At 44.4% G+C, this 27363-nt stretch overlaps 1 protein-coding gene across 2 annotated transcripts in view; it reads left to right on the plus strand.

The window, feature by feature from the left end:
* The window catches only part of DOCK1 (dedicator of cytokinesis 1), a 540262-nt gene that overhangs the window by 413559 nt on the left and 99340 nt on the right, over nt 1-27363 (plus strand). For both annotated transcript variants that reach the window (XM_082637778.1, XM_082637779.1), the window contains exons 30-32: nt 5803-5881; nt 14474-14574; nt 25187-25245. In XM_082637778.1, the coding sequence (XP_082493904.1) occupies nt 5803-5881; nt 14474-14574; nt 25187-25245 (239 nt within the window). The remainder of the gene's footprint in view (nt 1-5802; nt 5882-14473; nt 14575-25186; nt 25246-27363) is intronic.

Below are 27363 nucleotides of genomic sequence, written 5' to 3' on the forward strand. Positions count from 1 at the left end.
TCCTGGTTAGTGGACAAGCCAGCACACGCATGCCCCTCCATTAATAGTCACTTAACAGCACCAATTCCTCCTTTCTGGTTATGTCTTAACATCCTCGGGGAAGAATTCAGATAACTCCGGCTACGGTTTTCTTCAGCCACTAAGATAGCAAACTCCGGCACAGGTCATTTGTCATACTCGTTTTGGTCCTGGATCCCTGATAGGTCTCTTAATGAAATGATGTCTGCAAATCCTCTTTCTTTGAGCTATGCCAGAGAAAGCTGCATGATAGCGGGGGTTGGACAGGAGGTGATGGTGGGAGGTGGTGATGGAGACCTCCTTAAAGCCCCAGGTGGACCTTCCCTCTCTCCCTCCTCCCAGGCTAACTGGCCTTTAGTGGCTCTGGGACTGTCAGGGCTGGGGAGCTTCTCCAGGCATGCATAGCTAAAGAGGTCCTGTTGTCCGAGGGCAGCAGTTCCTAGTAAGTAACCTAGATTTCTCTTACACTCTGGCTGCTTCCTGCTGTCTAGAGGAAGTGTAATGAAGTTTATTATCTGCGACCTAATGCTAATTCCTCTTGCGTCCTGCCTTTGTGCAAAGGGAGAAGGGTCATTTGAAAAGGAGCATCAGGACTAAGCTCTGTTGTTGTAAACACTCTCCAGAGTAATAAAACAAACCTACTGAACAAACAACCTTGTGAAACACTTAGTACTCTGGAGTCATTTGTGACAACCCTGAGTTGTATAATATATTTCATCACAGAAAAGGAAAGGTCAAGGTATGGAAGGGTGTGATATTTTGTCCTGTGTTCTTAACATGGTACCTTATCAATGAATCAGTGAATTAAAATTCCTTCTAAAACTCTTGTCAAATTACTCTCATATCTACTAAAGCTTTTTCATTTTATTTAAACAAGTAAACAGTGACTAAAATTAGCATTTGGCGTATAGGACAAATGATACTGAAGTAAGCCACACTTCCAAGCTTGATAATATTTCACCTATCGATAAAAATTTTAAAAAATGTTGCCTGCCAAATCAAACAAAGCATATTGCAGCCATCAAGCCATCACATTATAGCCACCCCTGTGGTGAGCCCTGAGTGAACTCAGGATGAGAAAGCACAGATACTGGCCCCCAATAGCTGAGGTGCATATCAAAGGAATAATTTCAGTGAGCCCAGACTCTTATATCTTCCTGTATATGAAAAACACTAAATTCCTTAACTTGAGATATCTGATTTTCTTTTTCTTTCTTTCTTTCTTTTTTTCCTTTTAACTGGAGTATAGTTGCTTTACAGTGTTGTGTTAGTTTCTGTTGTACAAGGAAGTGAATCAGCTGTATGTATACATATATCCCCTCCCTCTTGGACCTCCCTCCCACCGCCTCCTCCATCCCACCCATCTAGGTCATCACAGAGCACCGAGCTGAGCTCCCTGCGCTATACAGCAGGTTCCCACTAGCTATCTATTTTACACATGGTCGTGTATATATGTCAATCTTAATCTCCCAATTCATCCCACCCTCCCCTTCCCCGCTCCGTGTCCACATGTCCGTTCTCTAGATCTGCATCTCTATTCCTGCCCTGCACATAGGTTCATCTGTACCACTTTTCTAGATTCCACATATATGCGTTAGTATACGATATTTTTTTTTCTCTTTCTGACTTACTTCACTCTGTATCACAGACTCTAGGTCCATCCACATCTCTACAAATGACCCAATTTCATTCCTTTTTATGGCTGAGTAATATTCCATTGTATATATGTGCCACGTCTTCTTTATCCATTCGTCTGTCGATGGACATTTAGGTTGTTTCCATGTCCTGACTATTGTAAATAGTGCTGCAATGAACACTGGGGTACATGTGTCTTTTTGAATTATGGTTTTCTCAGGGTATATGCCCAGTAGTGGGATTGCTAGGTCATATGGTAGTTCTCTTTTTAGTTTTGTAAGGAAACTTCATACTGTTCTCCATAGTGGCTGTATCAATTTGCATTCCCACCTACAATGTAAGAGGGTTCCCTTTTCTCCACACCCTCTCCAGCATTTATTGTTTGTAGATTTCTTTTTTTATTTAACATCTTTATTGGAGTATAATTGCTTTACAATGTTGTGTTAGTTTCTGCTGTATAACAAAGTGAATCAGCTACATGTATACATATATCCCCATATCCCCTCCCTCTTTCATCTCCCTCCCACCCTCCCTATCCTACCCCTCTAGGTGATCACAAAGCACCGAGCTGATCTCCCTGTGCTATGCGGCTGCTTCCCACTAGCTATCTATTTTACATTTGGTAGTGTGTGTATGTCCATGCCACTCTCTCACTTCGTCCCAGCTTACCCTTCCCCCTCCCCGTGTCCTCAAGTCCATTCTCTACATCTGCGTCTTGATTCCTGTCCTGCCCCTAGGTTCATTAGAACCATTTTTTTTTTTTAGATTCCATATATATGTGTTAGCATACAGTATTTGTTTTTCTCTTTCTGACTTACTTCACTTTGTATGACAGACTCTAAGTCCATCCACCTCACTACAAATAGCTCAATTTTGTTTCATTTTTATGGCTGAGTAATATTCCATTGTATATATGTGCCACATCTTCTTTATCCATTCAACTGTCAATGGACACTTAGGTTGCTTCCATATCCTGGCTATTGTAAATAGAGCTGCAATGAACATTGTGGTACATGACTCTCTTTGAATTACAGTTTTCTCAGGGTATATGCCCAATAGTGGGATTGCTGGGTCATATGGTAGTTCTATTTTTAGTTTTTCAAGGAACCTCCATATTGTTCTCCATAGTGGCTGTACCAATTTACATTCCCACCAACAGTGCAAGAGGGTTCCCTTTTCTCCACACCCTCTCCAGTATTTATTGTTTGTAGAGTTTTTGACGTTGGCCATTCTGACTGGTGTGAGGTGATACCTCATTGTAGTTTTGACTTGCATTTCTCCAATAATTAGTGATGTTGAGCATCTTTTCATGTGCCTCTTGACCACCTGTCTTCTTTGGAGAAATGTCTATTTAGGTCTTCTGCCCACTCTTTGATTGGGTTCTTTGTTTTCTTGATATTGAGCTGCTTGTATATTTTGGAGATTAATCCTTTGTCAGTTGCTTCATTTGCAAGTATTTTCTCCCATTCTGAGAGCTGTCTTTTCGTCTTGTTTATGGTTTCCTTTTCTGTGCAAAATATTTTAAGTTTCATTAGGTCCCATCTGTTTACTTTTTTTTTAACATCTTTATTGGAGTATAATTGCTTTACAGTGGTGTGTTAGTTTCTGCTTTACCAAGATCCTTTTTGACCCACCTCCTAGAGAAATGGAAATAAAAACAAAAATAAACAAATGGGACCTAGTGAAACTTAAAAGCTTTTGCACAGCAAAGGAAAATGTAAACAAGACTAAAAGACAGCCCTCAGAATGGGAGAAAATATTTGCAAATGAAGCAACTGACAAAGGATCAATCTCCGTTTGTTTATTTTTGTTTTTATTTTCATTACTCTGGGAGGTGGCTCAAAAAAGATCTTGCTGTGATTTATGTCAAAGAGTGTTTTTCCTATGTTTTCCTCTAAGAGATTTATAGTGTCCGGTCTTACATTTAGGTCTTTAATCCATTTTATTTTTGTGTATTGTGTTAGGGAGTGTTGTAATTTCATTATTTTACACATAGCTGTCCAGTTTTCCCAGCACCACTTATTGAAGAGGCTGTCTTTCCTCCATTGTATATTCTTGCCTCCTTTGTCAAAGATAAGGTGACCATAGGTGCGTGGGTTTATCTCTGGGCTTTCTATCCTGTACTATTGATTTATATTTCTGATTTTGTGCCAGCACCATACTGTCTTGATTATTCTAGCTTTGTAGTATAGTCTGAAGTTGGGGAACCTGATTCCTCCAGCTCTGTTTTCCTTTCTCAAGATTGCTTTGGCTATTCGGGTCTTTTGTGTTTCCATACAAATTGCAAAATTTTTTGTTCTAATTCTGTGAAAAATGCCATTGGTAGTTTGGCAGGGATTGCATTAAATCTGTAGATTGCTTTGTGTAGTATAGTCATTTTCACAATATTGATTCTTCCTATCCAAGAACATGGTATATCTCTCCATCTATTTATGTTATCTTTGAGTTCTTTCATCAGTGTTTTATAGTATTCAGAGTACAGGTCTTTTGCCTCCTTAGGTAAGTTTATTCCTAGGTATTCTTTTTATTGCAATGGTAAATGGGGTTGTTTCCTTAATTTCTCTTTCTGATCTTTCATTGTTAGTGTATAGAAATGCAAGAGATTTCTGTGCAGTAGTTTGTATCCTGCAACTTTACCAAATTCCTTGATTAGCTCTAGTAGTTTTCTGGTGGCATCTTTAGGATTTTCTATGTTATAGAATCACGTCATCTGCAAACAGTGACAGTTTTGCTACTTTTCCAGTTCGTATTCCTTTTATTTCTTTTTCTTCTCTGATTGCTGTGGCTAGGACTTCCAAAACTATGTTGAATAATAGTGGTGAGAGTGGACATCCTTGTCTTATTCCTGATCTTAGAGGAAATGCTTTCAGTTTTTCACCATTGAGAATGATGTTTCCTGTGGGTTTGTCGTATATAGCCTTTATTATGTTGAGGTAGGTTCCCTCTATGCCCACTTTCTGGAGAGTTTTTTTTTATTGTAAATGGGTGTTGAATTTTGTCAAAAGCTTTTTCTGCATCTATTGAGATGATCATATGGTTTTTATTCTTTAATTTGTTAATATGGTGTATCACATTGATTGATTTGCATATATTGAAGAATCCTTGCATTCCTGGGATAAATCCCACTTGATCATGGTGTATGATCCTTTTAATGTGTTATTGGATTTTGTTTGCTAGAATTTTGTTGAGAATTTTTGCGTCTATATTCATCAGTGATATTGGTCTGTACTTTTCTTTTTTTGTGATATCTTTGTCTAGTTTTGGTATCAGGGTGATGGTGACCTCATAGAATGAGTTTGGGAGTGTTCCTCCCTCTGCAATTTTTTGGGAGAGTTTGAGAAGGATAAGTGTTAGCTCTTCTCTAAATGTTTGATAGAATTTGCCTGTGAAGCCAACTGATCCTTGACTTTTATTTGTTGGAAGATTTTTAATCACAGTTTCAATTTCATTACTTGTGATTGGTCTGTTTATATTTTCTAATTCTTCCTGGTTCCGTTTTGGACAGTTGTACCTTTCCAAGAATTTGTCCATTTCTTAGTAATCTTCTGAAGTTCTGACTACCTGGTCTTTGTTGCAAAGACTCCTGTGGATCCTGGCCCCATCCTTTCCTCTTTGGAGCCGTCCCTCAGAGCGATCTGAGATGCTGTGTCCTAGGCTTAAGTCCTCAGTTTTGTCTGCCAAATTAAACATAATTCTCACCTTTTAGGTTGTACATTTTTTTCCAGTCAACATGCCAAACCATTCCAAGCCTGACAGTGTGTAATACTGCTTTCAAATGCTTCACTTTAAAAAGCCAGCTAAGCAAAGACCAATTTGATAACACTAATACATCGTGACTTGAGAAAAATATTTAATTTGCACCTTTTCTTTTTTAAAAAAATTAGGGTTTTTAGTGATATTTTTCATATGTTACTTTCACACTCTCTTATTTTGGTCTGTTTCTTTTATTCTGCATGTTTCCTTGATTAATTTGGAGAACATCTGCATCTAATTCTCTCAGCTTTTCACTGGCAAAACCTCGCAGCTTTTCACAGGACTTAGAGAGTTCCCGTGCCAGACAGTCTTGGATTGTAGTTAGTTGAAATGCCAAACCTCCAAAGGTGCCAGAGCAGAAGTGTGTAATTATGTAATTTTCTCTTAATCTTTCAGAGTCTTTCTGCGAGCAATTAATCAGTATGCAGATATGCTGAACAAAAAATTTCTGGATCAAGCCAACTTTGAGCTGCAGGTAAGAGAAAAGGTAGACATGATCTTTGTTGGGAAATCATGTTAAAACAGATTGCTGGTCTGAGCCCATATCTTCTATTTCTAATCCTTGAACTTAAGTTTTCTCATTTAAGGTGTGGAAATGGAATTTACAGTGTGTGATACTGGAACCCGAGGATTGAAAATGATGCCTTTGGGCTATTTGCTCAATTTAGCGAGGAAGGAGATGGAGCTGTTTCAGAGTGAAAGTCTTGAATCAGAGTGACAAGTAGGGGCTCTCTGAGCAGGAAGGCCACCACATCTCAATTGGTGAGGCTGCCAAGATTGTCTCAGACCATCCTAATGTGATGAGGATCAGCCCAGGAGACGAAATGGGTCTGCATCACTGAGCCCAGCTTGCTTGTAGATATAGGTTTTCCCCTGATATATTCTCTTCCGGCTTTGTGCTGCCCCAGTTGGCCTGTACCAGGCAAAAGGTCCCAGCCCTGCAACACCCCTGGGCTGTGGTCAGCTGATCCTTCCATGTTGGCCCTACTTCTCCAGTGCATGCGTGCGTGCGTGGTGTGTGTGTGTGTGTGTGTGTGTGCGTGTGTGTAAAGGATTGCTTTTTCCCCGGCATGGTTTCTTACTGCATCTACTATTTGTGACTCTCATTTCCACTGAACTTTGGATATATTTCTGCTAATCATGATTTTGCCATTATGTAGTTTCATTTACTAAAGTTTGCAAATAAAAGCATCCAAATGCAAACAGGTTAGTTTCTGGGGTGGGATTTTTCACTGAGAAGGAAGCTGAAGAATTTATGTATACCCAGAGGGTGGTCTGGCTCAAAAATGAGTTACCAGATGACAAAAATTAGGCAACCATCTACCTTCCCTTTTGCATTGTCTTCAGAAAATTTAGAGCTAATGTGCTACTCAGTTTATTAGATTAAGTACTTAAGTGCCTATACCCTATTTCTTGTATCATTTTTTTAAATTAAAAATGTTTTATTGTCATTTAAGTACATAGTAGTACATCAGATACTGTGTATTTGGAAATGTTACTTACTATTTTTCACAATTTTAAATGTTTTATTATTTTCTCTGCTTAATGTTTGTTTTCACACGTCCTAATACACAGATATACGCACGTAAAATATTTATGCAGTGTAAATCCACACATCGAATAAAATAAGAAAGGCCCCTTACCACCCTTTCACCCTTTTCTCCCTCTGTCGGGTAACTTTTAAAATAATTGTTGTGTGTTCTCCTTGAGGCTTCTTTAAGTATTTACAGTTGACCCTTAAGCAATGTGGGAGGGTGGGGTGGAAGGTGATTAATCTGAGTATAATTCGACCAACCACTGACTATGGAGTACTGTAGTAGTTACTACTGAAAAATATCCACCTGTAAGTGGACCCAAGTAGTTCAAACTCGAGTTGTTCAAGAGTCAGCTGTATCTGGACCTAGACCTGCTTTCTTTTGGTTTTGAATGTGAATTGGGTCCTGCCAGCCATGGTTTTCACTTCTATCGTATTCCACAACATAAATGTTACCAACATGGGTGCAGGCATTCCCGCACTGATAACCTGCAGGCTATTTTCAGTTTTTCCCGTTTCCAAGCAGTGCTTCCATGAACAGTGTGACACACGCATCTCAGTGCTGCATTGCTATAGAACAGGTTCCTGGAAGCATAATTGCCAGGCTGACTGGTAAGGTATTTTAAGCTTCATGGACACTAATAAATTACTGACTTAAAATGCTCTAGCAATTTGCAATCTCACCAGCCTTCTCTGAGAGCAGTCATTGTCTAGAGCCTTCTCCCATACCAATTTCTTTAAAATTGTTGACTCTTATTTTTATTGGTATTTCTCTGATTGCTAGTTGGGTTGAGAGTACTAATTGGCTGTGAGGATTTCTAGTATGAACTGTCTGATCACTTCCTCTGCTCACTGTTCTCTTAGGCTATTTGTCATACTTTCTTGTAAGTTGGAATTCTTTTTTTTTTTTTTTTTTTTGCGGTACACGGGCCTCTCACTGTTGTGGCCTCTCCCGTTGCGGAGCACAGGCTCCAGACGCGCAGGCCCAGCGGCCATGGCTCACGGGCCTAGCTGCTCCACGGCATGTGGGATCTTCCCGGACCAGGGCACGAACCCGTGTCCCTTGCATCGGCAGGTGGACTCTCAACCACTGCGCCATCAGGGAAGCCCTGGAATTCTTGATATAGCCTAGTCATGGGTTTAGGTTTATCGTATAGAAATATTTGATTTTTCTGTAGTTAAATGTGTCTGTTCTTTTATGGCTTTTGGGTTTTATGTTTTGCTTGGCAAATCCATCTTTGATTATAAATTTAACTATTCTTTATGTAGATAGTCTCTGATAATACCTTTATAGTCTGCTTTTTTTTTAACTTTCCAATGATTAATCCATCTGTGATTTCTTTTTTTAATGATTTTTGAAAAATTGAAGTATAGTTGATTTACAGTTGTGTTTGCTTTCAGTGTTCAGCAAAGTGATTCAGATACATATATATATACATAAAATATATATATATCTATATTCTTTTTCAGATTCTTTTCCATTATAGGTTATTACAAGACATTGAATATAGTTCTCTGTGCTATACAGTTGGTCCTTGTTGTTTATATGCATCTGCATTTTCTATAGTTACTGTTAGGGGTTAGAGTTTAACTTCACTTTTTCCCACATTATTTTATTGTCGACAAAATTTAGTCAGTCTAAGAAAGAATTGGAAAATTTAATTCAAGCTGAATTTGAGGATTATAACCCAGGAAGAACATCTCAGAAAGCTCTGAAAACTGTTCTGCCAGTTAGAAATCAAGGCACACTTATATTTTTTTAAGTTTTTTTAAGTTTTTTTAAGACAGAGGGTGGTACATCAAATGACATATTATTGACAGTTTACATAATCCAGATCTAAGTCATCAAGTTGGGTCATGTGACCCCTTACAAGGTCAAGAAGGGATGTTATCTTTTAAGGAGTTGTCTTGTTGATGCGAGGAGAATGTTTCTCTTTATGGTTGAGCAGCTATTTTCTGCCGATGGGGGAGGTTTGGTCAATGCCTAATGCAGATACACAATGCACAGTGAGGGGAGAAAGGAGTCCAAAGGGCAGAGAAGAATTTTTATGTTTAAATAACATACGAATTTTATTTCACATTATAAATAGTTTCTTCTTTCCCAATGATTTGAACTGCGACTGAGGAAACTCATAATTACAAATGCATGTGTGTACAGTTCTGTTTTCTGTGTTATTACCCATGGGTTTTATACCCAGCTAGTATTACCAGGACTTCCCCATTAGTGTGTTATTGCAAAATTATCTTGACTCTTTTTGCACATTTCCTCTTCTGTGTGAAAATCAAAATCACCTTGTTAAACTTCTTAAAAATGCTGTCTACATTTTAACTAGGATTCTGTTGAATTCATAAATAATTGTAAGGGAAATGTAACAACATTTTGGGAAATACATGGCAGTATTTATTTTTTCCCATCCCACACAGGAATATTTAGGCCTTTTTATGTGTCCTTCATCAGGTTCTCTTGTTTTATCCATGTAGGCCATGCCTATCACGTGAGATGGCTGTGTATTTCAGGTGTGACTGCTATGGGTGTGGGCTTACTGGTTATTGCTGAGCTTGAGCATTGTTTCATGCATAGGGTCCTCTGGATGCTCCCTTCAGGCCAAACACCTTGTCTGCAATGAGCCCTTTTGGCCTTTGTCCCTTGGCAAGTGTGAAGTGCATTTGATTGTTCCACTTTGGAGGGCTCCCACCCTCCCACCCCCAGGGGGAGGCTTGGGTGCCATGTGGCCGTGGCCGCCTTCAGCGTGTGGTCCAGGCAGCGGCCGCTCCCATGAGGTGCATTTTTATGCTCTCACATTCCCTGCACAGTTCTCTCTCCTGACACTTCCTTCTCCTTTAACTAAGCATCCCTGTGGGCTGCTACTGCTTCCCTCTGTCCCTCATCAGTCTGCTTCTCATTTCCAGCAAGTACGGTACCAAGGACTTTTTTTTCTTAACCTTATCCTAGTGAGCTGCCAGCCTGACACCCTATCACCTCCCCCGATCTGTGGTGTATATTTCATACAAACAGAGACTTTCCCCTACTTAAGTAGAGTAAGAATACCAAATGTAGGAAACTTACATTCTCATCACCCCTAACCAGTCCTCAGACCACATTCAAGTTCAGTCGTCCCAATCCCATCCTTCAGAGGTCAGCATCACACGTGCCGTTAGTTGTCACATCTGAAATCACGCGTAGCTTACAGGGTTGTTTTTTTTTATGTTTGTATTTTTATGTGATTTTTTAAAGACTTTATTAATGGCAGTTTCAAGTTCACAGCAAATTAAGAGGGAGGTGCAGAGGTTTCCCGTAGACCCCCGCCTCCTGCACACGAAGCTGCCCCACTATCAACATCCCCCACCAGATGGTACATCGTTACAACTGATGGACCTACACTCACACATCATAATCACGGAGTCCTTACTTTACGTTACGGTACACTGTAGACGTTTTGTCCACTCTGTGGGTTTGGACAAATGGAGAATGACATGCCTCCAGTTCCACTGCCCTCACAATCCTTGTCCTCCTCCTATTCATCCCTCCCTCACCCGCTGCGTCCAGTTTCTGTGTGTCTTTCATCTCCTTCAGGCTAGAACAGTTGTTCGCTCTTTCCTGGCTGTTCTGTCCTCGGCACTCTTGCTGACCACAGGTCTGGGTTTGCAGACGGCCCTGCACTTGGGTCGCCTCGTGTTCCCCAGTGCTTAGACCCAGGCTGCACCCTTGGGAGGAACATCACAGAAGTCATGACCCCTGCCCCCCATGCCAGATGCTCCCAACTCCTGGGGGGCCCCCTCATCCTGTTCAGGCTCTGACAATGGCCAGGGGATTTTTGAGGTGCACAATAGGCAGCCTCCTCATTCCTAAGGATATAAAAATCTCCTGTGGGTCCCAGTCTTGCTTTACAGGTGGGAACGCTGAGTCGCCAGGCACGTGGGCCACGAGGGAACCTCCTTCTTCAGGGCATTGGACCACACTGTTCCCCTAAATGTCTCCCAGGGCAGGGTTTTCAGGAAACTTGTGGCTCAGCTGTCATCCTGGCCGCTGTCTGAGTGAAGAGAAGGAATATAGAGTTAGTGAAACTGGCATTTAAAAAAGACACATTCAGGGCCTCCCTGGTGGCGCAGTGGTTGAGAGTCCGCCTGCCAATGCAGGGGATACGGGTTCGTGCCCTGGTCTGGGAGGATCCCATATGCCGCGGAGCGGCTGGGCCCGTGAGCCATGGCCGCTGGGCCTGCGCATCCGGAGCCTGTGCTCCGCAACGGGAGAGGCCACAACAGTGAGAGGCCCGCATACCGCAAAAAAAAAAAAAAAAAAAAAAAAAAAAGACACATTCATATATATATATATATATATTTTTTTTTTTTTTTTGCGGTACGCGGGCCTCTCACTGCTGTGGCCTCTCCCGTTGCGGAGCACAGGCTCTGGACACACAGGCCCAGCGGCCACGGCTCACAGGCCCAGCCACTCCGTGGCACGTGGGATCCTCCCAGACCGGGGCACCAACCTGCGTCCCCTGCATCGGCAGGCGGACTCTCAACCACTGTGCCACCAGGGAAGCCCGACACATTCATATTTTTGTTGATGTTGTTTTTATGGGCAGCAGGTATACATTAAAATACGTTCTGGGTCCTGCTCTAGTGGTGTCCCTGACCCAAACGTGGCCAGGGACCCCTGCCAGTGCTGTGAGAGGAGGGCACTGCTGGGAGATGGGTGGCCATAGCAGGGAGGTGTTAGTTCCAAAAACAAAGGAAGCAACTTGTACTTTATTGATTTGAGTCACCCCTTTTATTATAAAAAGGCCTGAAAGAGAAAGTGCCTTTGTGGGCAGGAAAGAGCGTGGCCTGTAAGGTCCAGGACGGCCCGCTGGAGACCCTTGTTCTGCTTCACGTGTTTTTTTTGTGTGTGGTTTGGAGCAAGTCTCTGAACCTCATCTGTGAAATGGGAAGACCAGCACTTACCTGGGAATGAGCTGTTCTGTTCCTGAAGACATGCCAGTTCCTGAGGAGCACCGGCTAAATGAAGCCCACTACACTCTTAGCTACATCCATGCTTGAAAATTTCCTCTTATTTCTCTGGTCACTGAATATAGAGTCATTATTGTTAACACCTTGTTTTTACGTAACTCTGTGTAACCATCTCATCTGATGCAATGAATATTATCCCTGTTTTGTAAATAAGAAAACCAATACCCACAAATTTCTTCCTAAGATCATTGAAGGCACCTTGGAGCTTGGACATGTGATGGAAACTCTGTCCAGCTCTTTCCCACTGGGAGCAGGTGAAAGTTCCCCTGAAATATCCTGTGGTACAAGAATGGTCCGCTGAGGAGTATCTGTGATGGCCAGTCTCTGAGCCCCTTGCTGCAGTTCCTGGGGAGGGGGAGGGTCTCCCCGCTTATCTCTCCCCTGTGCTCCCCCACCCTCGGGTGCCGCCCTCTGAGAGAGGATGCAGATGGAAGCAATCTGGAGGGAATGTCCAGAGAGTTTTCACTTGCATTTGAGACGTCCCCATGGGTTCATCCCTCAAATATTGATTATTCCCGATGGATCACTTACTTTGAGCCAGGCTCTGCCCCAGACCTGGAATCCTGCCCCCACCCTGAGTACCATGGAGTGTAAAGGGAGGACCATTAGGGCAGGACTGTAGGGACAGGCCAAGGTGCTCAAGGGCGTGGAGAGGGCGAACACACCCGGTCCTGGTATGCTGAGACCCAGTGAGGGAGGAGACGGGGGTGGACCTGGCATGTGCAAAGGCCCAGGGGTGGGGAGAGCATCAGCTCAAGGATCTGATGGGAAGACAAGGGTGCAGAGTATGGATGGAAAGGCTGCTGCAAGGCAGAAGCAGAGGGAACCGGGCAGCGGGACTCCCCTTCAAACTCTGTTCTGGGGCTTCCCTGGTGGCGCAGTGGTTGAGAGTCCGTCCGCCTGCCGATGCGGGGGACACGGGTTCGTGCCCCGGTCTGGGAAGATCCCACATGCCGCGGAGCAGCTGGGCCCGTGAGCCATGGCCGCTGAGCCTGCACGTCCGGAGCCTGTGCTCCGCAACGGGAGAGGCCACAACAGTGAGAGGCCCGCGTACCGCAAAAAAAAAAAACTCTGTTCTGACCGGAAACGTGTGGGAAGTTCCTGAAGAGGTTTGAGCTGGGGGGTGGCCCTCCCGGATTAGTGTCAGTTCCCTCTGGCTGCCCTGTGGGCCGAGGCAAGGACAGGAAGCAGGCTGTTCTGGTCCGTGAGGGATGATGCTGACCTGGGGTGGGTGATACGCCAGCACTGAGACAAAGTGGGTGGGCTTGGAGGGATTTATAAGGTGAAGCAGAAGGACTTGCTGATTGAAATGGTGGGAAGCTGCGAAGGACAAAGCCCAGAATAAATCCCAGGTTTCTCCCCTGGGCAATGAGGGGTATGCCCGTGTCATTTATGGAGTTCAAGCGAAAAGCCCCCGTTCATGATCCAAAATTCCTCCTTCATTTTAATTTTCTTCACCTGGTCTTAAACATTGACCTAGTCAGGGGGTCTTAGTTTCATGACTTTAGGAATCTACCCGTCATAACACTTCTTGTTGAAGAACACTTTTATGGGATACTGTGTCCAGATACACAGAGCTTCCAGTGAAGAGCTTTACGATGACAAAATCATTTTACAGTAAATTGTCATTTAAGCCATGTACAATCTCTAAGTCCTTGAAATATGAAATGTTGGATCTTTTTACATTTTCCTCAATTTTCTAGTGTGTATATATTTTTAGTACCATAAAAATGATAAATTATAGAAAACTATACAGTAAGTCCCCTACCTACGAACCTTCAAGTTGTGAACTTTCAAAAATGCAAATGTGCATTCGCATGTCCAGCCACGTACGTTAGTTCACGCGTCTGGTGTCCATTGTCTTGCGTGCATCGTCTACAATTGGTTGTGCTTTTGTGTACTTTACAGTACTGTATAGAGTACAGGAGTACAGTATCTTTATTTCAAGCCCAGGACGTCCGGAAGCAAGCGTAAAAGCAGTGGTATATATAGCTGATTGTGTTAGTTGGGTACCTAGGCTAACTTTGTTGGACTTACGACCAAGTTGGACTTACGAACGCACTCTCGGAACTCCTTCATATGTAGGGAACTTGCTGTATACTGTGAGGTAAGGGGCTCCATAATACAGTATTAATAACAGCTAACATTTATTACGTGCTTCCCGTGCTCCCGGCACCACTGGATGGGCACTGCATGTCTTTACTCCCTCCGTCCTTTAGCAGCCCTATCAGGTAGCTACTGTTGAAATTCCCACTTTACCTGAGGACACCGAGGCACAGAGAGGTTAGAGTGTCTGCCTAAGTAAGTGGCTGAGCTGGGATCTGACTGCATGCACTGTCAGAGCCCATGCTCAGCCCTGAACCACACCGTGGGTGGCTGATTAGCAATGTGTATGTAGAGAGTGCGGCTTTCAAACCTTTCAGAAGTGTGTGCTGGGCAAATGCTATTTAAACGTCTTGGAGCGTTTCTGAGATCCTATATTAATCGGTTCGGCACCTTAGCATCTCCCCTTTTTGGTTTCAGCTGTGGAACAACTATTTTCACCTGGCTGTCGCTTTCCTCACTCAAGAGTCCTTGCAGCTGGAGAATTTTTCAAGTGCAAAGAGAGGGAAAATCCTTAACAAGTAAGTCCACGTAGCCCCACGTGCACGGGCAGGAGCCTGCAGTTCTATCAGCACAATCTTCTTGCGTCTTCTAAGCCAACTGGGAACCAACTGGGATGTAATCATGGCGTAATGTGGGGGTGATTTCAAACCATGAATTGAGTACTGCCTTTTGTAACCCATGAATCCAGTTCTAAAATTGCAGATTCATTCTGGTGGGTTGCAAGTCAGTGTCATTCAAGACTGTTAGCACCGAACAGGATGGGAGTTTCGGGAGATAATTGCTTTTGCTGTGCACTGTGCTGATGTCACGCCACGTATGGTTTGCTGTATTGCTTAATTCTCCAATGCTGCTTCAAACAAGGAAGCTTCTGACAGAAGCTGTTGGCATCTTGGGATTGTGGAACAACGCATGGTGGAGTAATGAGTCATCTGGGGTTCCTTCTTTGCAAGAGATGACCCCGGTCCTCTTCCAGGCAGGACATCTGAAAGGGCTTAACTAGCCCTTGGATTATCCTGAAAACGTCTGAGAAGCCCCGGGGAAGCCAGGATCCCTGCCTGGCTCCTTCATCACTGCATCCGGAACAGCTCCTGGTCCAGGGTCAGGAAAAGAACCCTTACGTGGGTTTCCTTGCAACCCTTGGGCACTCTGAGGGCCTTGCAACCTCTCTCTCTGCCTCAGTTTCACCAGCGTCTCAGTTCTGTGGGGGCCCCTTCCATCAGTACCTCACGCTGCTGAGTCATCCATCTCTGTTCATCCCTGCATAATCCCTCTGAGCCATGTTGACGGTTCCAAGGCATTGGCAGCCTGGTACCATCACTGAGGTTAGAGGTTCCAGGGCCTCTCAGAAGGGGACAGCTGATCTGCCGTCCTAGTGTCCCAGGACTGTGTGTCTCCCTTGCAGACCAAATGGAAAGCACACTCTCCCTGGGGAGTAAGAAGTAGTTCGGCAGATATTTACAGAGCACGTATGACCTGCCAGTGACTTTCTAAGAACGTTGTATGCATTTTTCACGTAGAACCATTCGAACAAAAACCAAAACTATTCCGTAGGTTCTCTTATCATCTTTATTTTCCAGACGAGGAAGTGAAGCAGGTTGTGAACCAGGGTCCCGTGTCTCACACTAAGTCATTCTAACTCGGGCAGTTCAGAGCCCAATACATTTAGCTGGGCTGCTTTTAGAACCTTAAATCCTTCCCTGAGCCATCTAAAGGTCAGCTTTCATCGGGTCATCTCGGGACTTCCCTGGCTTCCCTTCCCAGTGGTTAAGACTCCCTGCTTCCCAGGTTTGATCCCTGGTCGGGGAACTAAGATCCCTCATGCCATGTGGAGCAGCCAAAAAAGAAAACAAAAACAAAACAGAACATCGGGCCGTCTTTCCTTCAAGCTCCCGCAGTTGAATGACTGGTCTGTTGGCCGTTGATAGAGACAAGTGTTCCTTCTTCAGAAAGGGAAACGCACCCTGGGTGGCGTGGGCCCAGTGGGTGCCCAGCGGCGATGGCAGGGAAGATGGCCCCCACCTCCCAGCCAGCAGAGTTTATCCCCCATCTTGGCTCAGGAGACAGACTTTTCTAGGCAGCACCTTCCGGGGACTGGCTCGACAGGGACGCTACCACTTTGTGAAATTTACATTCCCTCAGTGCTCCCAGGAAGTGAGGGATGGCTCCCAGCTTGTTGTCCTCGATGAAAGGCTGTCGTGGGGAAAGCTGTTTGTAATGGAAACACTAATAAGGAGCACACACAGCACTCGGCCCTAGCCGCTCCCCTCCAGAGCCCTCCAGAGCCCTGGTTATCCTGTCCTGCCCACCTGTGTGCAGTGCTCATGTGGCGTGAGGCTGGGGTCCAGGCCCAGCTCCAGCTGGCACTGGTGTCCATTCCTTGCCAAGCTTGTAGCGCATCCTACCCTTAGAGATGCCCGCAGAGGAGAATTGAGTTTAAACCGGAAATCTGCCTGAAAAGAGCTGAGGTCTCCTTCACAGTTTGGAGAATAAAACCATTTGATTCTGAGCATTCTCCGGTCAGGGCGGGGCCCGTCTCTCTCCCTGGGCCCTTTCCTTGTTGGTGTGAGAGCGTTAACATCTAAGCTAGAGCGACACCAATAAATGCATTCACCACACAGGGCCTTGTCCACCAAAGAAAACGTTTGCTTCCCGCATCGTGCTGTGACTTCTGAAGCTTCAAAGCCAAGGAAAATTAAACACAGCCAGCTGGTGTCACCCCTCCCAGAGGGCCTCTGAATCAGGCTTTTAGAATTCTCTCTCTCACAGCCGTGGCAAAGAGAGACTCCAGATTTTCCCTTAGAAATTGTCTCATGGATCCCCCGAGGGAAAAAGCTCCAAACATTTCAGAAATTGTCTTTGCAGGAGTGTCTCAGCTCCTGTGCAGCCCAAGGGGCCCTTTCCCAGGGGCACAGGTTCAGTGTGTGGCCATGACAGGCCACGGAGGAGAAGGAATTTCCAGCATCTGTGTTAAGCGTTCTTGGCCTATGAGGCCGCGTGGCTAAGATAAAACGTTGGTTCGCCTCTTTGTTGTATGCACCCTGCCTCTTGCTACACCTTAAACGCTTTATCATCCATGGGCAATTTTAATTTCTAAATAGCAAAACCTGCATGAGAAATATTAGGAGATGGTCCTACCCAAATGCTTAAATTTTTTAGTGCCTTAGAAATGTTTTAATTTGTTTCACATTGTGCCACGTACTCATGGCACTAGAGTCCTGGTGCTTGGGACCCAGAGATAAAAAGTTCACAGTCTAGGGGGCAGGTAGCTGTGCAAAATTACATGATTGGAGTAGAACGTGAATGCTCCCCAAATGCCTTGGCAGCCCAGAGGTGGGCATGTAGGACTCAGCCTGGGTGGTGAAGGTGGCCGAGATGTTTACCAGATTGATTGACCCCCTTGTCAGCAAACAGCCAGTCCCAAAAGGGGTCATCGCGTCCTAAGGGGCATGGCCCACTCTATAAGCAGAAATGCTCTTCGTTGCTGAAGCATAAGTGAGTGGCCAGGCCTGGAGTGATCGGGACTTGGGGCAAGGTGTGAGCGACCAGGTGACACGGGGATTAACCCCAGGCGTCTGAGCAAATGGCTGGCTGCTGATTTCCAGCACAGTGGACCATAAATTCAGGGGGTTATTTTCTTCTAGAGGGAAAGGCCGTGGGGTCTGAAAGTGGAGTGATGCCCCCCTGTTTATTAGCCTCTGGCTGTCCACGTCGGCTTGTCTACTGCCGTAGGGTTTGTGAATCCAACCCAGGGCTTCGGCATGAGCCCCCTCGTGCCCCCAGCGCGGCCCTTCCTCTCTGCCACGGCCTGCACCTCCTCGCGCCTGCCTGGTCCACAGCACTGTGGCTCAGAACAATAGAAAATCCAGGTATCAGAAGATCTGCCTGTTCATTCCCTCTTGTTAAGCTTCCCGTCCTCCTGGTGACCTAGGTTGGGGAGATAATTAGGATATTTATTCCAATGGCATTCCCCAAAGCACATGGGAGTAACATCAAAGAATGGGTCATAGCGTGCAGAACACTGATTATGTCAAACCCAAACTGAGTACCAGATTTGGCAATGAACCACAAAATAAATAACCTCTATGAATCCAAGTCCATAATGAGAACATTTAACTGACTCACCTTCAGACATCCTTGGCGTTAGTGACTCCTAACAAAGACAGAGAAGGCGACAGAATGCTCACCCCGACCTTCATGAATGTCCCATCCTCCATCCCCCACGCCTTGTACATTACGGGGGCTCCAGAAGTATGAGTCAAATGTGAAAGAGTTGGCTTTGGATTAGCAGCCAGCTTGACCATTTTAGTTTGTAAGACATCGTGTGTCCTAGCGTTGGGGCAATGGGGTGATGTGATGGCAACTGTCCTTCTGTGTTCAGGACCAGACTGCCTTCTGGAAGAGGAAAGGGGTTCATGGATGGGCCTCCAGCAGCTCTAAGCATAAAATGCCCATTTAAAAATTCCAGCCCGAGAGGGTAAAGTGTGATGGCCAAGCCCAGGCCAGTGGATTTGAACCTATGTGATTAATGTGGGTTCCTCGTGGTACCCTCTCCCCAGTTGGTTCCCATCCTTTTCTGGTTCGTTTTGTTTTTCCTATAGAAGTCTATCCTCAGCTCACTGCCTCTTCTAAGAGGACAGGTTTCACTACTGGACCAAAATACCGCCTAAACAAAATATCACAATGTTTCCAAACACTGGGTTCTGAAACATCAGTGTGTCAATTCCTACTGTACACATTACTTTTTAGGGAAACCAAAAGAAAAGAAGTGCACAGTGACAAGCCTTGCTTTGCAGTGTGACCTAATCTGAAGCTGGAGTTGAACGTTCCAAATTATAAAAGGAAATTTTTTGTGTTTGTGTTAATTTTTTTCCCAAGAGACTCAAATTATTCCAGATAAATTCACTATATACTAAGTATTAGAAGGGGACCCAAGGAGACGGACTCAACAAGCTGTAACCTGTGCTAAGGTCCTTTTCGAAGAGTTAATTAAGTGTCCCACATGCATTAGCGATGCTATATTCTTTTTTTTTTTTTTTTTTTTTAGTTGAAGTATAGTTGATTTACAACATTGTGTTAGTTCCTGGTGTACAGCAAAGTGATTCAGTTATATATTTTTTTCAGATTATTTTCCATTGTAGGTTGTTACAAGATATTGAACATAGTTCCCTGTGCTATCCAGTAAATCACTATTGCTTACTTCTTTTATATAAAGTAGTGTGTATCTGTTAATCCCATACTCCTCTAATTTATTCCTCCTCCCATCCCTTTCCCCCTTGGTAGCCGTAAGTTTGTTTTCTGAGTCTCTTTCTGTATTATAAATAAATTCATTTGTATTATACTTTAGATTCCACATACAAGTGATACTATATGGTATTTGTCTTTCTCTGTCTGACTTACTTCACTCAGTATGACAATCTGTAGGTCCATCCATGTCGCTGCAAATGGCATTATTTCATTCTTTCTTAGGGCTGAGTAATATTCCATTGTAAATATATACCACATCTTCTTTTAGTGATGCTGAATTTTTTTGTGTGCACATATTTATTTTCTTTCTTAAAAAAACATTTTTTAATTTATTTTTTATACAGCAGGCTCTTATTAGTTATCTATTTTATACATATTAGTGCATATATGTCAATCCCAATCTCCCAGTTCATCCCACCACCACCACCCCCTCATCCCCCCGCCCAGTGATGCTGAATTTTATTGAATGTGATAAAACTTTATGCAGTGGAGGACACATCAGACCCCTGTGTCTAGTAAGGCTGATTCCCATCCGTCACATTTGGGGTCCCGTCTCCTCCCACCTCCCCAGAACTTACCAGTCTTTCCCATAAAAATAACAATGTCAGTCTTTCCCATAAAAATAACAATGTCTCGCCCCACCCATCATCTCCCTCCAGCTCCCTCCGTGCCTCTCTCACTGCACACCCACACCCATTCCCGATGCTGGCTGCGGGCCAGCTCTGTCCTGGGCTCCCAGAACCCCTCTGTAGGTTTCCCTCCTAGCGTTTTGGCCTCCCCACTGCTCCCTTGTCAGGCTAAGACTTCTCCCTCCACCCATTAAGTGCAAGAGCTCCTCGAGTCTTGGTGTTGGGCCTTCTTATTCTGTTCTCTTTCCTTAAGATAGCAGTTTTTATTTTTTTATTTTATTTTTTTTCTTTTTTGCGGTACACGGCCTCTCACTGTTGTGGCCTCTCCCGCTGCGGAGCACAGGCTCCGGACGCGCAGGCTCAGCGGCCATGGCTCACGGGCCCAGCCGCTCCGCGGCATGTGGGATCCTCCCAGACCGGGGCACGAACCCGTATCCCCTGCATCGGCAGGCGGACTCTCAACCACTGCGCCACCAGGGAGGCCCAAGATAGCAGTTTTTAAATTGTGCATCTCAGCCCTTCACTGGGCTGGGATAGCAACTTAATGGGCCATTGTATTAATTTGTTAGAGTCATCTGCCATAATGTAACAACACAAACTAAGTGAAACAACAGAGATTTATTGCCTCACAGTTACAGAGGCCAGAAGTTGAAGTCAAGGCATCAGCAGAGTTGGTTCCTTCTGGAAGCTCAGAGGGAAGACCTTGTCTGTGCCTCTCTCCTATCTTCTGGGGGTGGGTGGCGCCCATCCTTGGTGCTCCGTGGCCGTGGCTGTATAACTCTCATCTCTGCCTCCCTCTTCATATGGCCTTCAGCCTTGTTTGTCTGTGTCTCTAAATGTATCCCTTTCCTTATAATGATGCCAGTGCTTGGATTTAAGGCCCGCCCCATCCAGCGTGACCTCATCTTAACAGGATTACATCATGTAAAGACCCTCTTTAGGGGGTCACATTCACAGGTAGTAGGGGTTAGGGCTTTAACAGATCTTTATGGAGGACACAAGTCAACCCACACGACCCAAGACCAACATCCATTTTTTCCCTTTTTTTTTTTCCAGTAAAATAAAATATAAGAAAGCATCAGAGTTGATTGCAGGTAGTAAAGTATTAAGTATTATTATATTAAGTATTATTTCATAGAACTTTTGTATACATACATTTTTATGCATGCTGCTTAGTAAAGTATATTTCTTATTGCAAAAGAGTTTTTGAAACTTAAAAAAAAATACTTATAAACCTGCCTCTGCAGCCTTGGTTCACAGCACACCCCTCCTCTTAAGGGGAAGGAGTAAGGCAAGCTCCCTGTCCTCCAGTCTCACTGCCTTCTTTGGTCCATATACTCACCTACCCCCACCCCGCCACAGGGCCTTTGCACCTGCTGGTCTCTTCCCCTCTCTGTCTAGATTATACCTTTCCTTCTTCAAATCTTGGGTAAATATTACTCTCTAAGAGAGCTTCTCCCACAGCCAACCTGGACCCACTCCTCCAGTTTTTCCTAAAGAACTGTGACCATGGCCTCCAAAAAAAACATAAATAATAACAAAAAAAAACTACTATATATACATATATGTGTGAGTCTTGTGTGATTGTTTAATGCCCATCTCTACTACATGCTAATAGTCCCTCAGGTCTGTGGATTGTGTCTCTTTTCCACATTATATTAGTGTTCCCATATTAGCACTGTGCCTGGCCTTCAGTAAGCATTTAGTAATTCATTAAACAATGAATAATGCTTACAGAACAAATTAATCTAAAAGACCATTGCACCCATGAGGGGGATGCTGTGATGAGGCCCACTCTGAGCTTTTAAAGGAAGGACCAGCCTGGGTTCGTTACTTGTTAGGACAGACGAGGGCACCGTGTCCTCATCCTCCCAAAGGCCTGGGAGATGAGCATCATGCCGTCATTATCCCAGTACTACACATGGGGAGACCAAGGGTCAGAGTGGTCAGGTAATTTTCCCAGTGTGCTTAGATTTGGCCTCAGGTTGGTCTTACCCCCAAGCTTGGGCTATCTCTGGTGGACATGGGATTTCTGCTTTTTGGGGCAAAGATTCAGGAAAGCAGGTGCTAAGGTAAGGTCTCAGAGACCAGAGTCATGCTATTTTGGGTCAGAGTTACAGGCCTGGATGTGGGATCTGGGATCTACCTGGGCTGTCTAAGGGATGCCTCCTGGGAGCTCCCTCGGACTGGCCTTTTGAAGTTGTCCACTCACTTTGTGGGTGCGCACAGGCGACCTGGGTATGGTGGGGAGCACCAGGTGACTCCGGCTTTGCAGAAACAGGCACGTCATTTCACCCCCAGGAATCTCTGCTTCCTCAGTGGGAAGATAGCTACGGGAACGTCTTCTTCCTCACCTTGTGGTCTTACTGTGAGAATCAAATCAAATGAAACACACCACACATGCACTTCGAGGGGTGAGACACAGTGCTGTGCTGTGACATCGTGGAAGTCTGCCCTCTCTGGTCCTCGAGGTGCATGCTGGGGGTAAAGAACAGGAGTTCTGTGGGAGTCTGGAGACTTGTGCAGTCTCTTCTCCCCTTGCCCTGTGACCATGGCCAAGTCATTTTGCTTCCCCCCCAGGACTAGTTCAGTTCTCTCAACTATAAATCGTAGGTCATGGACTTGGTAACGATCTCTAAGGCTGCCACCAGCTCTGGAATTCTCCAGGTAGGAGCATGATCCCAGATACGCTCCATTACTGCTTTTTTCTCCTCCTTGGGGCAAGAATTACAAATGATTCAGGAATTCCTCTTCGGTTCTGGTGACAGCTGTGACTCCATTTGGGGATTACGCTGAGAAGTGTATAGATTTGTCAAAGCTGCCTACTTATTAAAATGGGAGAAAAGATCAATCTTACTGCCAGAGATTCGGTCCTACCCTTCACCTTCCATCCCTTTACTCATCTTGTACCAGCCTCGAGCACCTCTGTCTTATTTGACTATTATAATGGCATTTTTAGCACCTTTCTACCAGAGACCTTACGCTCCTGAGTGATGTGCACTCAGATCTCTGCTAATCCCCCCGTTCTGAAATACTGTGAAGACACATCATTCCCCACGTAGAAGACAGTGAAGTGTCACTGAAAAATGTAACCCAGGCATCCTTGAGCCCCTCAGGCTCTGCCGGCGCCAGGAGCAGAGGTACTGGGCGGAGAGACAGGACTGGGCCGGCTTCCCTCTCCTCACGTGCCTCCTGGGGTCCCCGGGTCAAGTCCAGCTCTGGACAGACAGCAGTCACTATAGGGCTTGAGGCATCCATTGGGTCACTCCTGGTGATCCAAACCCAATCTGTGAGCCCGCTGCTGCCAAGGCTGTCCTGCGCTTTATCTTTCTGAACTTTGGGGTTTGATTTGAATTATTATAAGACCTGGGAGAGGAAGTTGAGTCAGGGGCCAGCAAGGCGCAGACACTGATGGAGATCAGCCTGGCTTTAACCATTCGTATTTTTCAAGAGATACTGTTCCGGGCTGAGAAGGAGTTGCTTGGCAGTTAAGAGTCTTTAAGCTTGAGTTAGTGACAGGCCCGCCCCTGGGACAGGCTCTCGCCTCCTCTGGGCCTCTGGCATCCTCCCTGTGTTGAGGTCTGAACACCTGGTAGCCAGGGCTGGGGTGTTTACGTTCTCAGGGTCCTCTGTGCGATGCCACACTCCTCACCTCCCAGACACCTGCTCCCCTGAAAGGCAGCTCATCCTCCTGGACAGCGAGGACCCCTCCAGCCTGATCAGGAAGCGTCTGCACTGGATGGAGCGTGGTTTTCCTCTCCCCGATCCTGTTCTCCTGGTAAATGCCCAGTGAATGGTCTTCCCAGTCATCATGCAGCCACCCGCATCCTCTCCAGGCCTGGGTGCTGGGACCCCTCTGTCATTCCTACAGGAGCAAAATGGGGATCGGAAAACGGCTCTGCAAGCCTCAAAAGGATGCACGCCCCACTGGTGCTCAGATCTTGTGCCCCTGGGGCACTTCTGGGTGCCAGCTAGGCGCAAAAGGGTGACCCGGTTCCTGCTCCCTGTGGCTTGGTGCTGGGAGCATTCCTGGGCAGAGATCCCCTCTCTCACTCACCAAATTTACCTGCACCAGCGCTCACCTGGTGTCGGGCTGGACTGGAAGGTAATACATTCACCTCAGAGGACCAGCTTGTCCTCGGAGGACGGGGTACAACGCTGCCCTCTCACTTCAGTTTCTCCACGTGTACAGTGAATGCCCTGACACCTGTCCGGCTGTGATGCCCCCAAGGTTGAATTCTCCAAAGAGGAGCTGCTGGGCGCGTTCATCTTTCCTGGTTGAGATTCTCGCAGGGTCTGCTGTCCTTTCCTGCTGTAAGTGACAGACGGGTGCTTAGGGTACCCAAGACTTTGATAAATGGTAGCAGCCAGCTGGAGCTGTTGATTTACCAGCCGGATCTCTACCTGTGGAGGCACAAGTCGGTCATCTGTAATCAGAGCTTTTCTTCCCACAGCTGACATAAGGATGCACAGAGCAGGCGCCACGACACAGCTGCTACACTGTAACACTGTAGGATAATTTTGCAAATTATTATTTGTAATATAATCAGCCTTTTCCTTAGGCAATAAAGGAAAATGTTAAATTGCTCACAAACTAATAAAGGTTTATCTTCTGAAACCTCAAATTCTGTTTACTCATGAAACACACACCCCTCTGCTGACCCACTGGGAAGAAAATTAGCATTTATTTTTGCTGGTACACAAAAACGGGAATGTTTGTTGACATCTTTTGGTGTTAAGCCCTTCCTTACATTGAAAATGATAAAGCAAGAGCCAGGAGCTGGGAGCTATATGGAAGAGGCCTTCCCTACTCTGATTGTCTAAGACTCCAGGGCTTAATTTAACATGTGAGAACTGCTTCTTGTGTGCCGGGCTGTAGGATGTCATTTAGTGTCTGGTGCCTGGATGCTTATAACATGTGTGGAAAACAAACTCCTCCTCAAGCCAAGGAGCCGGGTTCTCTTTCTCCTGCCATTAGAGACTGAAGAAAGGAAAATACTTTCATTTCTCTCCACCACCTCCCCCATGTTTCCACAGAGGGGAGGATCTTATGTAATCTGTGGTGATGGGAAAATGAGATCCCTAGCCGGATTCCTCCTCCTTCAGTTCCTTTTGGTGGCAAAAGAAGTTGATGCTTTGACACTCTCTTTATTTGTCTCAGGGATGGGAGAGTTTCATTGCACTTAAAAATAATCCAAGTCTGTTTTTCAAATGCTCCATAGAGTGACTCAGCATTTTTCTTGTCCCTGGTTTTCAGGTATGGAGATATGAGGAGACAGATTGGCTTCGAAATCAGGGACATGTGGTACAACCTTGGTGAGTAACTGGGACTTCAGGGCATTACGGTGAATATCATGACTCGGTAGTGGGCGATGCCATTGGTCCTGTTTGTCAGCTTTGGGGCATCTTAAAAATCTGAACAGCTTCTGTTCTTCCGAGAGCAATTGCTACTTCTACAGTAAGCGCTTTCAGTGAATAAGAGTTGGGAGACCAAAGTAAAGGGAAGAAAATCTGATTGGTGGAGAAAACAGAAAAGTCAGCACTCTTGTGTCAGGTGAGCAGAGCTCTGCCTTGGAACTCTTGCTCCTGGCCAGCGCTACCATTCTCTCTGTTTCTCATGAATCAAAGCATGTAGCTCATCCTACTGTTATATAGTCCGTCACTTATTGTATTCAGTTTCACATAATCTACCTTCCAAAGGGTTTATTCTCCATCTCAAAACTAGACCCTGTATTTAGGTATACTGCCACCAGGTGGTTGTACGCTGAGTACTTGTGCAATCAAAACAATAAGGGATATGTGCGTTTAAGATAAGAAATTAACATAGGCATTTATCACTATAAACTTCCCTCTTGGTATGGCTTTTGCTGCATTGCAAAGGTTTGGTATGTTGTGTTTTCATTTTTCATTTGTCTCAATATAATTTTTGATTTCCTCTTTGATTTCTGCTTTGACCCATTGATTGTTCAGGAGTGCAGTTTTAAACTTTCAAGTATTTGTGAATTTTCCAATTTTCCTTCTGTTACTCATTTCTAGCTTTATTCTATCACAGTAGGAAAGGATACTTGGTATGATTTCAATATTCTTAAATTTGTTAACAATTGTTTTGTGACCTAATATGTGACATATCCTGGAGAATGTTCCTTGTGCACTTGAGAGAAATGTGTATCCTGCTGCCGTTAGGGGAAATGTTTTGTATATGTCTGTTAGGTCCATTGATCTTTAGTGTTGGCTTACTGGTGAAGAAAGATCTCAAATAAACAACCCAGGTTTCCACCTCAAGGAACAACAACAACCAAAAAAAACTAGGCCTAAGCCTAAAGTCGGCAAAAGGAAGGAAATAATAAGGATTAGAGCAGAAATAAACAAAATAGAGGATAGAAAACTTCAATAAAATTAAGAGTTGAGTTTTTGAAACGATAAACAAAATTGACAAACCTTTAGCTCAATTACTAAGAAAAAAATAGAAGAAAAAAGAGAAGAAAAAATTACTAAGAAAAAAGAGAAGACTCAAAAAAAATCATAAATGAAAGAGGAAACATTACAACTGATGCTGTAGAAATAAAAAGGATCATAAGAGACTACTATGAACACTTATGTGCCAGCAACCTAGAAGAAATGGATGCATTCCTAGAAATATACAACCTACTGAGACTGAATTATGAATAAATAGAAAGTCTGAACAGACTAATAATGAGTAAAGAGATTGAAGCATCTTACAATGAACAAAAGGCCAGGACAAGATGCCTGCACTGGTGAATACTCCCAACATTTAAAGAAGAATTAACACCAATCCTTTTCACACTTTTCTAAAACACTGAAGAGCAGGCAACACTTCTAAATTCATTTAATGATATGAGCATTACCATGATGCCAAAGTCAAACACACTACAAAAAAAAAAAAAGAAAATCTATAGGCCACCATCTCTGATGAACACAGATGCAAAAATCCTCAACCAAATACTAGCAAACTGAATTCAACAGCACATTAAAAGGGTCATACACCAGGAACAAGTGGGATTTATGTCTGGGATGCAAAGATGATTCAACATATGCAAATTAATAAAAGTGATAGACTACATTAATTGAATGAAGGATAATAAGATTATCTCAATAGATACAGAAAAATCATTGGACAAAATTCAAAACCCTTGATAAAAACTCAACAAACTAGATATAGATGGAATGTAACTTAACATAGTTAAGGGCATATATTGTCAACTAATATCATACTCAGTGGTAAAAAACTGATAGTTTTTCTCTAAGATTGGAAACAAGACAGGATGCTCACTCTCACCCCTCCTATTCAACATAGTACTGGAAGTCGTGGACAGACCAATTAAGTAAGAAAAAGCAATAAAAGGCATCCAGATCAGAAAGGAAGAAGTAAAATTACCTCTCTTTGCAGATGACATGATCTTATATGTAGGGAAC

The sequence above is a fragment of the Mesoplodon mirus genome, assembly GCF_964341445.2.
Source record: "Mesoplodon mirus genome assembly, chromosome: 2".
Classification (NCBI taxonomy): domain Eukaryota; kingdom Metazoa; phylum Chordata; class Mammalia; order Artiodactyla; family Ziphiidae; genus Mesoplodon; species Mesoplodon mirus.